Source organism: Nasonia vitripennis, chromosome 2 (assembly GCF_009193385.2).
Source record: "Nasonia vitripennis strain AsymCx chromosome 2, Nvit_psr_1.1, whole genome shotgun sequence".
In the NCBI taxonomy this organism is placed as follows: Eukaryota; Metazoa; Arthropoda; class Insecta; order Hymenoptera; family Pteromalidae; genus Nasonia; species Nasonia vitripennis.
The window spans coordinates 10,072,028-10,084,691 of record NC_045758.1 but is presented as its reverse complement, the minus strand read 5'-3'; the positions used below and the strand labels follow the sequence as shown (position 1 = coordinate 10,084,691).

Genomic DNA, 12,664 nt, shown 5'->3' with positions numbered 1-12,664 from the left:
CACAGAATGGCACGCGCCCACGGGCTTGAATTATTGTATTGTTATTTATCGAAGTCGTTAAGTGGTAACAGCCGAGACAGGTCCGGCCGCACCGGAATGTTTCTACTGAATTAATGCCCGCGCGCTCGTAATGCAAACATAGGAAACTTAATTCTCGACGAATCGTATACAAATTCCGTACAATGTACCTACATCCTTTGGCTTTTACTCGCAGCTCTTCGAAGATCTCGTATACGCTTTTATGCGAACATTAGCTAACAATCTCCCCGCCGAGCGAAATCCAAAGCAGCACTGATTTCAAAAACAAAAGAGAGCCGAGCCCATTAAGCGCACCTAATTACCCGAACTTCGTATGCATAATCAAGAGCGTCATTGCGGCACTAAATCATCTCTTTCCAGTTTCCACACTGTGACTCACACACTCGCACACACACACGTGGACTCGAAACTCGCTCACTGCATTGTAAAGCTTTCGCCATAAAATTAAGGTTTCCAGGGCAATCATATCATTAGGCAACTCGCTATATCTACGCGCATACGCTAGTGTACATAGATACGGGGGAAAAAAAAGAAAAACACGCGAATTTATACTGCCCTTGTCGTGCCTAATTGCCGGTGCGCGCAGGGCCGCGTCGATAGGAAAAAACGCGCACAAGAGGAAAACGAGAAGAACAGAGTCACTCGTGTCGGCTGCCCTCGTTATACCGCGATTTGCCTTCTGCAATTAGCCTAAAGCAGGCCTAAAGGAGATCTTTCTCGCTTTCCTTCTTGGATAAAACTAGGCGAAGCCTTGTCTTGTCTATCTCTCGCGTAAGACATAGACCCGCGCGCGGCTCTTGTCTTTATGTACCGCAGAGACGTGTGTGTATATATAGTCTTCAGCTGTAATGAAGAACTTAGGCTGATGAGTTGTCGGTCTTTGTAATAGCAGAGGCTTTTGAGGACGATTGATTTGTTGTTGGCTCTTACGTTGCGGGTATAAGTTATTTAGCCTACAAGCTGCCTTGGTCATACTATAGCTTGTTTCAGATGTTTCTCGTGTACGACAAATCGAAACGGCTGAGTAAGAAGCTGTAATTTGCTAATACGTACCATTATTCCCTGCGAAAAAGTTATAATACGTCGAGCTTATCCGTATAAGAGAATGTAAATACATATGAGTCTGTAAAAATGCAAAAGTGCACACTTTGAATGCAAAACACATCGTTGCAATTCTCTGGAGCTTCGCGCATCGCAAGCGTGCGGAATAGCCAATTTTCGTCGGTTTTCCCGCTGACTTGACGGCAAAACCGCAAAAAGCCTTAATAAGACTCGCAGGAGTCAACGCACCTTCGGGGAGACAGTATTGTTATCGGCCGAGCAAATCGGCGCGCGCGAGAAACGTGACATTACAGCAGATGCTCTGCGGGACGTGATCTTCGTCGAGATGAAAGATACTATCTGCCCGCGGCTGGTTTATCGCGAGGAATCTGATTAAAACAGTGTATATATGTGTACGCGATATATTTGTATATGAAGTTTCAATTGCAGTGTTATTTAACTTGCAGATTCTCGAATGAGATGATGTTTTGCTTCGGAATTGTTCGTCGTAATTCGACTTTGCGGCGTAGAGTATAATGTGCACAATGTTGATGTCGGCTAAAATAACTGTGGTTTGTGCGGTCGCTTTTTCATTGTTGATGTAGGTGCATATTCTTGTTACATCGTGACACGGCGTAATAATCGAAAAATCAAACTAGTTTCATTATACTGCGCTGGAAAATCAGCCGCCGCACGTGATGCAGCGCGTTTGTAAGTCTGTGTTCGCCGATGAATAGGGTATTTTATCATCAGTGCCATTGTTCTGCGATCTATACTCGAAACGTCTGTGTCTGCGAGTTGTTCTTTTGATTAACATTTTTACTTTCGAGGAAATTGAAAGTATCCATATAGCTGAATTCAGATCTTATAATAATAAATCGTCCAATTAAGTAACGAATTTAACTCACGAGCGCAGTGTCCCACGCGAATAACGAGAACTCGAGCGAATGATAGGATTGAAATGCTTAATTGTCAGGAAAAAGACGCAAATTCGCTTGAACTTGCAGCAACGTTAGACTTTTGCAGGTATAGCATAACAATAAGGCAGTTTTGTCATAGGCATATAGGTATATGTCACACCTCTATATGTACACTCTGTACGAAAAGTGTGCTGAGGGAAATGAAAAAGTGCCTATGCACCACCTATCGCCGCTAAACAGAAACTTGGAAAATTAGAGAAATTGTGCACGATTCAAGACGGCATTCCTCAAATTACGCAAGGAAACATTATTTTTTATACTATAATTATTACGCACATCAAGATGGCTGTAAATTATTATAACAGTGTTTTACGATTCCATTGTGATCAGTGTGTCACCAAGCTCTCGGTACTTTTATATCAGTAGCACCACACGCATATTATATTATAGTGATGTCATTATCCGATACCTCCATCGCAGTAGCAGCATCAGTACATTTATAGCGTCGAAATTAAAATAACAGTGCAGTGTGCTCGCGCGGCAATTAAAAGATTCCAGCCTTTTGACTCATCCCCCCGCGCGTTACAAGCACCAGCGGGATATTCCGCAGCCCATCCAGAATCTCCAAAAACGCGCGCACGCACACAGTATAGCTCTTATTAGTCACTAAGACGTGAAGTCCAAAAATGCGAAAAAAGGCGCTAGTCCTCACAATCGAATTCCTCGAAGTTACTACAGAGCCGATGAGAAAATCCGTTCCCCGAAGAGTCGGTGTCATCGCGTGCGCACAGTCGATTCATTCATCCCGGCTGCAGGCAAGGAGTTACGTCAAAGCGCTATGCACAGGCCATGTGCGCGAGCGCGAGTAGGCATGGGCACTTAAGGTCAGGAGTCTCTCTATCGATTCAACCTTCTCGCCATCCTCGGCTTGAAGGCGACGAGCGCGCGCTCGCGAGACTATACGTTCTCCTTTCTAAGGAGGCGCGCTCACGAGCGACTGCCAACGTTTATTCTGCCGTTGAGGTGTATACACATGTGTATACGGCTTATTTTGCATGGTTCAATTGCTGATAATGGTCCTGCCGCGATAAGCAGTTGTTATTTAACAATAGATTTCATCGTGAATTTTGAGAAAACAATTTGTATACGAGAACGTTAGTGAGGATATTCGCCATTATATTACGGATTGTCTTTATAATTATTTTGCGAAAGAGACGTTTTATGCTTCGTGTGTTCTTAATTGATTATCGTGCATAAATTGCTCAAGGTGTTTCATTATCACGCACAAAATTGCGAAGCTTTCAAAATAAAGAGTAATTTATATATTTCATTTTTTATGTATATTTTATACCTTTCATCATTTTTACAAAACTATGTTTTCTTCTTATATAAACGTACAATGATTTAATTTCAAAATGTTTACAAAAGTACGTTAGATTATCATGCTGTCAAATTTAAATGCGCTTTACAATTAAGAAACAAAAACAATAAATTCAATCAAAAACGCGTTTATACTTCTCGACATAAAATTATCGTTCATTTTATCGTTATGCCTATATATTGCAAACTAAATGATTTTATGATGCGAAAGTTACAGTTAAATGTATGCGTTATCTTCAATCGAATGACTTTTAAAGGCTACTTAAATCGTAATTAAAAAAACCTACATACAATGGTCGATGACTATATTAGCACTTTTTGCAATTCAGACTAGATTTATAACAGAGTTAATAATATCGCGTGTATGATGATATACAAGTAAATTAAATTTGTTGAATTTTCTTCATTTGTTAAAAAACCTATTCATCTTTTGTTAAAACCCGCACAAGAGAAAAGCCGATAACATTGTTTAAAAAAGATTTCCATACGAATTTCGTGTACAACTTTCATTCTGAAATAACGAGCTTTATAACCACACAGCACCAACCATAAATGCCCAATATAAAAAAAAACATTTTTCTCTTTATTGTTATATCTGTCCCTATCTCAAAAGATAAAATCGACCGTGTGGCTGCCACCGTCCCAAAAAAAAATCGATAACGATCGTCGACACGCCTTAATCAATGAATTCAAAGCAACGTAGAGAACCATACACTCTACGGGCAAAATCCTGGCACATCGACGATCGCAAAGATTTTTCTCGAGGACCAGGTGTGTATCAGATGTCAGAGATGGATGCTGGAAGTACAAGTGCACTTGGATGTGAGGAGGGACCGCCGATGTCATTTCGTAGAGCCCGGGTAGTAGTAGACGACGGCGGGGGCGGGCAACTGCCAGTGGGCAGCGTGAAGCTCGATCAGCTGGAGAAGAGTCTTGCGCACCGCCGGGGGCGTGTTGTCCTCGTTGAGGAAAGCGTCGCGAACGCTGCCTAGTAATTGCTGCAGCTGGGCTGGTAGTTCCATGGCAAGGTCCTTGCCGACGCACGTCAGGATGTAGAAGAGACAGTTCGCCTGTGGGAATTGATAACATTGACGTTTGCTACGGAAATTCCACGTGCTTTTGCCGATAATGTGATTTAGAGCCAGAGATAGAATGCAGCGAGAGCTAAATAACCGCTTGTCTGCGCGCTGTGAATTATAAGTGCAGTGTGGAGTATAAGTATCATGCGAAAGGAATGGACACTAAAAGTATACACAAATTGCTCGCTGATTCAATTCCGCTGAAAGTTGCGTGTAGCCTGTTTTTTCGTATGGATAAACTTGAATTTTAAATACATAATGTAATATTGTTATTTGCACTGCTAGAAATACTAATTTCGCAATAATAATCGATCAGAAAAGCTACACCATCAGCGATTTCAAAACTTTTTGCATACAACGTAGCTGTTATATAAACTCTCTCGTGGACATAAATCAGAACGATTTGTATTTACGTAAACTTTGCACGCTCTTAAGTAGGAAAAAATATATAGCTGTACATTAGAATATAATAAGGCAGTCGAGCAAATTGCGATATTATAGGTATACGTACCTCCGCAGGGGAATTAATCATCGGAGGACGAAGACAATCTTGACAACATTTCCAGAGCAGCGTGAGAAGAACCCGTCCAGGTGGAACGCCTTCCTGCTGCGTCTTTAGCTGGAGCTGCCGACGTTTCAGCTGCGAAAGATCACAGGTTTAAAAATGTTCTCCCTTCATTCGCTCGAGGAAGAATCGTTTTAAACTATTTCATCAAAACCATAAAAAAAATTGAGTCATCGTCGTACCGAGAACAGCGGCAGTTAATAGTTATAGCCCTCCAACAGGTGTACGATCGGATGCCCTCGCAAGCACAATCTGCGGCTTCCATCGGACCATATAATTACGATATTGGGAAAGGGCAGCGCGTTTCGCCTCCCGAAATTGCCGCGAACAAACGATTTCTTTTTATACACACAAACACGCACCTCGGCTCGTGCTCCAGATGAAAATTGCAGATATTGTGCGATGGGTGGTCCGACAATTGCAAAAACTCGAACAAATATGCGCGAAAGCTGATATTATCTTAATTTCTTCATTTCGGTGAAAAGCTGCGCGCGTTGTAAAATTGACGCGGTAATTCTTTTTAATGAAAAAAATTATACGTCGTACTCTGCCGCACGCAGTGCAGCGTATCTTTATTACCTCGAATTAAAGAAATAATTAAAAAAAAAAATAATAAGAAATCCCACCTGACAATACATTTCGTTGAGGAATGTCATGAAAGCCGAAAAGTGATGGCAGTCCGAGACGTTCTGGAGCAGTCTGATGCGTTCCTGGTACCAGGCCTGGCACGTGTTGAGCAATGACTCGAGAAACGTCTCCTTCACTTCTTTCTGAATAAAACGCGAAATGTAGTTATATTTATACAAAGACAAAGTTTCGACAAAGAGAGAAATGCCTCTGCGCGGAAACAATGGGAACGAATGCTCACCTCGATTATCGTGATACAGATCTTGGCTGCCGGAGCGGCGCAGCGCTGGTTCTCAACGACGCGCTCCAAAATGTGCCGCACGAGCTCCATCAGCGCTCGTGAGCTTAAAACGTTGGGATCTGTAAGTAAGCATCAGTTTTTGTTTTTTATGAATTTAGCGCTATGCTCTTCAATTTCTCCGATCTTTAAGTAGCCTGCATTGCTTTATAAGCGCGCTTTTTCCCAAAATTTATGAACGTTTCTTTATTATAAGGCCCCCGCGATATATACATAATGTTGCTTTAATTGCGCGATAAATTTCGCTATACACACGCGCGCGCGATTTCGGAACTGACAAATTGGCGGGGCTTAATTGATTTTTAACGAATCGCGAGCGCGCTTCTGAAAAGAGCCGTACGCCACGCGTATATATAATTCATCCTGTGTTCGTTGGGCCTGAAATTTGGGACTCTTTAATCATACCCGCTTATACGCATACACTTTATTCGAATTTGAATACGGAAACTGGGTCCGGCCATTAATCGCGTGTCTTTTATTCGTCGTAAAAGCTCTCGATCCGTATAAGTATACTTTCTTCGCCCTTGTGGAAAAATTTGTTCAACGTCGCGAGCATTACCGGCGTTAATTCGTTTCCAACGATACCACAGTCAAAAAAAGTCCTCAATTACGTCCCGTCCGCGGCGCAATAATAACGCAACAAAAGTGAGATCGAACGTGCAATTCCGGGCACAGCGAGAGACCACGCCTTACTTCGCGCGCCGGGCGCATATACTACATGCACACGTCTTTAGAGGCTGCGGCGGCGAAAAAAAGCGCAAAGCGTAGTGTGTATCAAGGTGAAGTGAAGGTATGTGTCTGGATACGTACCGTCGATCGCTTTGAGCAGTGTTTCTTGCACGTCGGGAGGAAACTTTCCAAGCTCAGATGCGTCGGCTATGTTCATGGCTCGGGCGGCTAGGACATCGGCAGCCGTGAAGCTCTTGGAACGTCTCAGGCCGTAGGAAGAAACGAAAGACAATGATTTCGTGAGTTTCCCCGGTTTCGGGGTCGGAGTTTTCATGTCGTGCGGTTCCACGCTGAAGTGAACTCGACCGGAATTCTGTGGAAGAGACGCGTCGAGATAGTTTAATTAGTATTTTTTATAACAGGCACATGACGCTAATTCTAAAAATAGGAAGATTGTGCAGCGTTTTTCATGTGTGACTTTTTTTTCACATTATTATGTTATGAGCGCGCATTGTTTTCGACCTTGTGCTCCGCTACTGAAATACAGCACTTTAGTTTCTCAACTGAAATGTATCTTCATTCAAATGAAGTTCTCTCGGATATAGATGGAACACACTTGTGCTAGTCTCTGCGCTTCACGGTGAAGCATCCACTTAGGAGCAAAACAATGCCGAGAGCCTTTTGTCGTGTCAGTAGCTTCTTACGGTAAATATTTCAAGTTGGCCGCCGCTAAAAATAAACTTTTAAAAGCGTGTAATTACTGATACTAATTAGTGGAACATTTTATGCACAGCCTCATCGAGTACTTTTCCGCCCACACAATACCGCACAGATCACCTCTACACATATATTTAACCAACGAATCAATACCTCATCCCCAAACATTTGCTCTCCGCAAACACGCCCTGTCCAAACACAGCAGCTAGCAGCCGCCGTGCGTTTGCGATTCTCGAAAGAAATAAAAGAGAAACTGACTCACGTGCAAGATGTTCCCACTGGACGCGGAGGTGTTCAGCGCGTGGGGCTGTCTCATTGCGGTCATCAGGGGGTGATAGTTCGGGGGATGGTGGTGTGGACCGGGTGACAGCTGATGCTGCAACGGGTAGTGGAGCTGTTGATGCTGTTGCTGTTGCTGTTGCTGTTGCTGATGCTGCTGCTGCTGCTGTTGCTGGGCATAGAGGTACCGGTGGATGTTGCCACTGGACTTGCTGTGCTGCAGGTAGTAGGGCCGGTCCATCGAATTCGATTGGGATCTGCGTGAGATCGACGACATGTTGTTATTTATTTATGCTTTTACGTAACGCGATGCGTTTCACGGCGCTTGATTAAGAGATCGAAATTCATGCCGCTTCGGATATTAATTAAAAAGCGTGTATACAGGCGCACTTTATATGCGCGAGAAAAAACGGCCGATTCACGCGAGGCTAATTATTTCGTCGCTCGTTCGCGTCTCTGATGATAATTAAGCGCACGCGTCTGTGCGTGCACAAAAGAAAATTTAATTACACGCGCGGTGCATGCGTCAACATAAAAAAAAATAAAGGTAGCTTCTTACTTGGGTAGATGAAGGTCGTTCTGCTTCATGGTGAATTCCTTAGCGTGTACGTTCAATTGGGGATTCGTTGCATTAGCCGTTGTTCCGTCCGTTCTGACGCCTTGAAAAGAAAAATCACGTAATCCAGAGATTAACGATCGTTCGGTTCTGGTCGTGCGATGCGATTGGATTTAAGAGAGAAAAGTAAAAAAGGCTAATTACACGAACCGGGCGGTCGATAAATTTCAAGGGATGGTTTCGATTTCAAGGTCGCTACGTTATTATTTCGTTTCTGCAAAACTGCATCCCTCATCTGAAAGCAAAGTACGAGTTTATTACAAATTTCGAATGAGAAACCATCTAAACACATCATACACTCATCTAAGCGTCAAGTGCTTTCATTTCATTTCAAACGATCGTACATTATACAGCCCAAGTAATGCAAACCTATGGCGGTAAGGAGATACCTCGTCATCCCAACGCATAATTTTCGAAAGATATTACGCTGGCAGAAAAGCCAACCGCAGCGAATCTCGCGTGTAGCACTTATCGCCTCAGAAATCGTTTGTTTGCCAAGGCGAAAAGCAGCGAAAGGTGTGTGCATAGAAATGAATGACGAGTTTCCATTCGTCTGAAAATCGGCTGCACTTTCCACACAGGCGCTTTCGGCGACACCAGGAGCGTGCAGCGCGCGGCAGAAATCAAAAGAAAGTTCAGCGCCTTCTCACGCCGATATTCTTTTCTCGTCTTCTCTCCAATCAAGCGCGCATCTTGCCACTGATAGATCCCGCCTCGCTTTCTAAATTTTCTTTCTCACGAGGTGCGTCGTATGTGCGGTATGGTACGTACGAGAGCGTCTTGCGCAGTCTATGAGCTTCCGCGTAAGTACTTGTCGGCTTTAATCAATTGTTCGTATTATAGCTGCGGCGATTGAGACGTTAGTAGTTTGATGCTGCTGTGTGCGTGAGGGATAGGATATAATGGTTTTAAAAGAAAATGATGGATTTCCAGTTGATTTATGAGCGGTGCTTTTATATATTTTTCGTTCAACTTTTTTTAATTAAGGCATTATAATCAAAATGTTTCACTTTTGTAGTTATTAGACGGGAATAAACAAGCTAATTTCAATTTTACAATGACGATTTCCACTCCAATGTCGTTTGAAAGTGTGCAAAATGATTTCGTTTCCAATTTCATATGGTACTCGCGACCGCAGGCGATCAACTGCGCGGGTCTTCGTTTGCAGACATTGTGAAACCTGTTTACACACGTTATTGTCAAAGTCGTTTATACGTACGAATAAAAATATATCCTGCATAGAAAGGTTTCTATTTGCAAAATTACGGTAAGTCTATAAGGTTCCTCACGTTATGCATTACTAATGGTATGGAAATTAAACTTGTGTCTATTAAAGAAGATACAATTTATTCTTAACCTTCAGAATCGAATCAACAGCAATATCTTTTTTATTAAAATATTAAACACCACACACTCCAAATGTTGTATTTTTAGAATCGAGTAAAACCCGATGCACGCAAATGCATCAAGTTCGTTCAAGAAGCAGGAAGAAGAAGAAGAAGAAAAAGACAGACAGGCATCAGTACAGCAGCCAAGCTGAAGTCGGCCCCTTATGTAAGGAGGTTCGTTCAGCGCCTCGTGTACGTCGGGTAAGCTTCATCGAGGCGCACTACTGCTGGCCGGGATTCAGAAAACAACTCGGACGCATATGAATCGCGACTTCCTATATTATACGCCGATTCGCGACTCGCATAAGAATGAACCAGCGCCGAAAAATCAAGCGCGATCGTGACTTTCTCGTAAGCTTGACTATACTGTATTGTTGAATAAGAGATCTTTTCTATTGAAATATAATTGTTGATGGGGATTTGTTAGTTAAGAATCGACATGTTCGAATTACTCTTTTGGGTTTATGTGGCGATAGCAGGAGAAGAGTATGCGGTAAGGGTATAAGTTACGCTGTTATTGCGCTCTTTGGCGCTTTCCTGACATTGACACGAATACTTATAGCGATTAGAAACATTATAGCTCTTAACAGGCGTATATTAGCAGTAGGTTATACGTTCAGAAGCAGAGATGCACCGCAGCGGCTGATCACCTTCGAAGCTTTCGTTTTTTTCTCTGGAATGTGGCCGTGAACATTTTCATTGTACGCGCGTGCTAATTTGTTCCAATGAGCCACTGTGGAGGAATATGTGTGTAGGAGCTTCATGACGACATCGCCACCGTAGACTCTATTACTTCGAATAAGCTGCGTTTCGTTCGATTTGTAAAATTGAATATTCCTCTTGGGTCACTGTAAGCTCCCTTCTATATCGTGTTACAGCATGTTAACCATTATGCATCCAAAAATAAGTCACAATTTGAGTCGTTAAATTGGATGACCGATCCAGCTTGTAGTAACAACACGATTCTACACTCCAACTAGCAGTTAAACCGGGCCAGAATTCGGGCGTGATCCTATACTTTTAAACACGCGTCAATCGCTATGGCTATCGGATCACGAAGATCTGCTACCAACAAATTGCACACTTCCTGTGCGCAAAGCCTATTAAAAAAAAAAAAAAAAAATCAGTTCCACCGGTTACAGTCTCAAAGAAGCCCTTGTCCGTTCATTATACGTGTATCAATAAAAACAATCTTCGCTCGAATACCAGTCGGACAAAGCCGACGGTAGCGCAAAAAGAAGTAGCAGCAGAAGAAGAAGAGGTGTAGGCACACGGTAATAGAGTCGGGAGAAAGAGCTCTAAATTTAACCAAGCGAAAGGGCGACTTACAGTGAGAGCCTCGTGAGAATCATGCTTGAAGTCGAAGATCCACGCGCTCTATTATAACTATACACGCATACGAAGCGTCTCCAGCTCCTCCGAATCCTCCTCTACATCGACGCTCAAAGCCCGACGATCCCCATGACTTTGCGCGCACTGATATTTTTTATCTACGATACTTATGAAATCACACACGAAAACTCGATGCACCGCAGGCGTTTCCAGGAGAAAAAGTTGGAGCGCGCGTGGCGGACACGCATACGCGAAACGAGGGGGAAAAGAGGAGCGCGTGCACGGAAGCTCGCTCCGTGTGCGACTTGCGATGACTGCGGGGACTAATAATAGTTCGCGCGCTGCGCAGCGGCGGCGACGAGTAGTATAGCGCAAGCCCGCCTCCGGACTGAAATATCCGGGAGAGAGAAGAGGAGAGAAAAGAGCTTTCGCTCGACCCACGGCGTGCGTGTGCTTTCTAGATCGGTATAGACCGGTGATGATGGAATCTCTGCGCTGTGAACTTTTCAAAGCGATTTTCGCGTCTTCGAGTGTTATGAATTAGGTGTGGTTTGGCAGGACTGACGTTTATTGTGATCGACGAATTAGTATTTGTAACGGACGGATGATGGATATTCCATTGGATTCTCTGATTTTTACTCATGACGAGCTTTATTAGAGCTTTGCTATTTAATGACAGCGTAGAGCAGCAACAATGAGGTTTCTTAGAAGCACTTATAGATAGAAGAAACTATGTATCGCACAGCATGGCGTTTAACATTAGAAGCTATTATTTTCGTCCTGCACCTCTATAAATACAGGCGCAACTGACCCAGTATACACAAGCAGTGCTTTGCGTCAGCTATCTAGTTGTGCAGTATACCCTACACGCACTATAAAAGATTTATAATCATATACGAATTCGTGATTTTCAATTAGCATAATATATTTTAAAAACTCGATCCGCAAAAAGATTCAACACCCACGCGCTAGAAAATCGAAAGTTTTCTTCCTACAAGCCGCACGCACACTAAGCGCCTAGACATCTCCCTCGCAGCAATTAATTATAAAGACCTCATACCAGAGTGTCCGTCGCATTTGGCTCGAACAATTCACGAGCGCATTAGCATCATGACGCATCGCTCTCTCAGCTCTCGCTCTACACCACACAAGTCCAAATAAACTGAACCCCGCGTGTACGCGCATTTCCCCGATCGCTCGAAAAAGAGTAGTATACCTTTTACACTTTATTTTTTATATACTAAACAATCCACTGCTGATGCACTAGCGGAAAACTGCGTCGCAAAAGACCGACTACTGTCCCTCACCTTCGTGTTCCTCTTGGCAACGTTCTGCACCATCGTCGTCGTCGTCGTCGTCGCCGTCGTCGTCGGTATCACACTATGTATATTTAGTTTAGTGTCCCTCGTGTTTTTTTTTTATTTTATTTTCTTAAGAGTGCTTGTGTGCGGGATAAAAAATAATGAAAAAAAAAGACACCTGCGCGCACGACGACGCGAAACCGCCCGTCAAAGCATGTCCGAAGGAACGGCTCGACTAGGTGCTGTAGCCGAAGAATGTCTATATGTAATGTGAAGCTGTGTGTATGCGAGCGCTCGTCGCCGACGAGTCGGCGGAACTGCCGGACTCTCTGAGCCAAGCGCAATGTGTCGGCCGGAGGTGGAAAATCGCGTCATCGCCGAAGGTTAGATCATCGCGTCTCTCTCTACTCTCT

At 43.5% G+C, this 12,664-nt stretch overlaps 1 protein-coding gene across 6 annotated transcripts; it reads right to left on the bottom strand.

Annotated features, from left to right (window-relative positions):
* Positions 1-3,324: 3,324 nt before the first annotated feature.
* Positions 3,325-12,577, bottom strand: LOC100123856 (GATA zinc finger domain-containing protein 10). 6 transcript variants are annotated; one of them, XM_016983055.2, is made up of 9 exons: positions 12,258-12,577; positions 8,375-8,465; positions 8,174-8,273; positions 7,598-7,871; positions 6,760-6,991; positions 5,893-6,011; positions 5,651-5,794; positions 4,971-5,099; positions 3,325-4,450 (listed from the first exon to the last, which is right to left on the bottom strand). In XM_016983055.2, the coding sequence occupies exons 1-9, from the start codon at positions 12,288-12,290 to the stop codon at positions 4,223-4,225; spliced, it is 1,350 nt and encodes a 449-aa protein (XP_016838544.1). In that variant the 5' UTR covers positions 12,291-12,577; the 3' UTR covers positions 3,325-4,222. The 6 variants fall into 6 exon arrangements, with proteins under 6 accessions (XP_016838544.1, XP_001607615.2, XP_032452774.1 ...); XM_001607565.6 differs by having other exon boundaries at positions 8,381-8,465; positions 12,258-12,575; XM_032596883.1 differs by having other exon boundaries at positions 8,381-8,465; positions 12,011-12,573.
* Positions 12,578-12,664: the final 87 nt, after the last annotated feature.

What these genes read in the sequence shown, in the direction of transcription:
- LOC100123856 (XM_016983055.2), bottom strand. Translation starts at nt 12,290, where the DNA reads ATGGTGCAGAACGTTGCCAAGAGGAACACGAAG. An exon ending in AACGACCTTCATCTACCCAA is followed by an intron (nt 7,872 to 8,173) that starts GTAAGAAGCTAC and finishes GATCTCACGCAG; the next exon opens with ATCCCAATCGAATTCGATGG. An exon ending in TGATTAATTCCCCTGCGGAG is followed by an intron (nt 4,451 to 4,970) that starts GTACGTATACCT and finishes CAATTCCCACAG; the next exon opens with GCGAACTGTCTCTTCTACAT.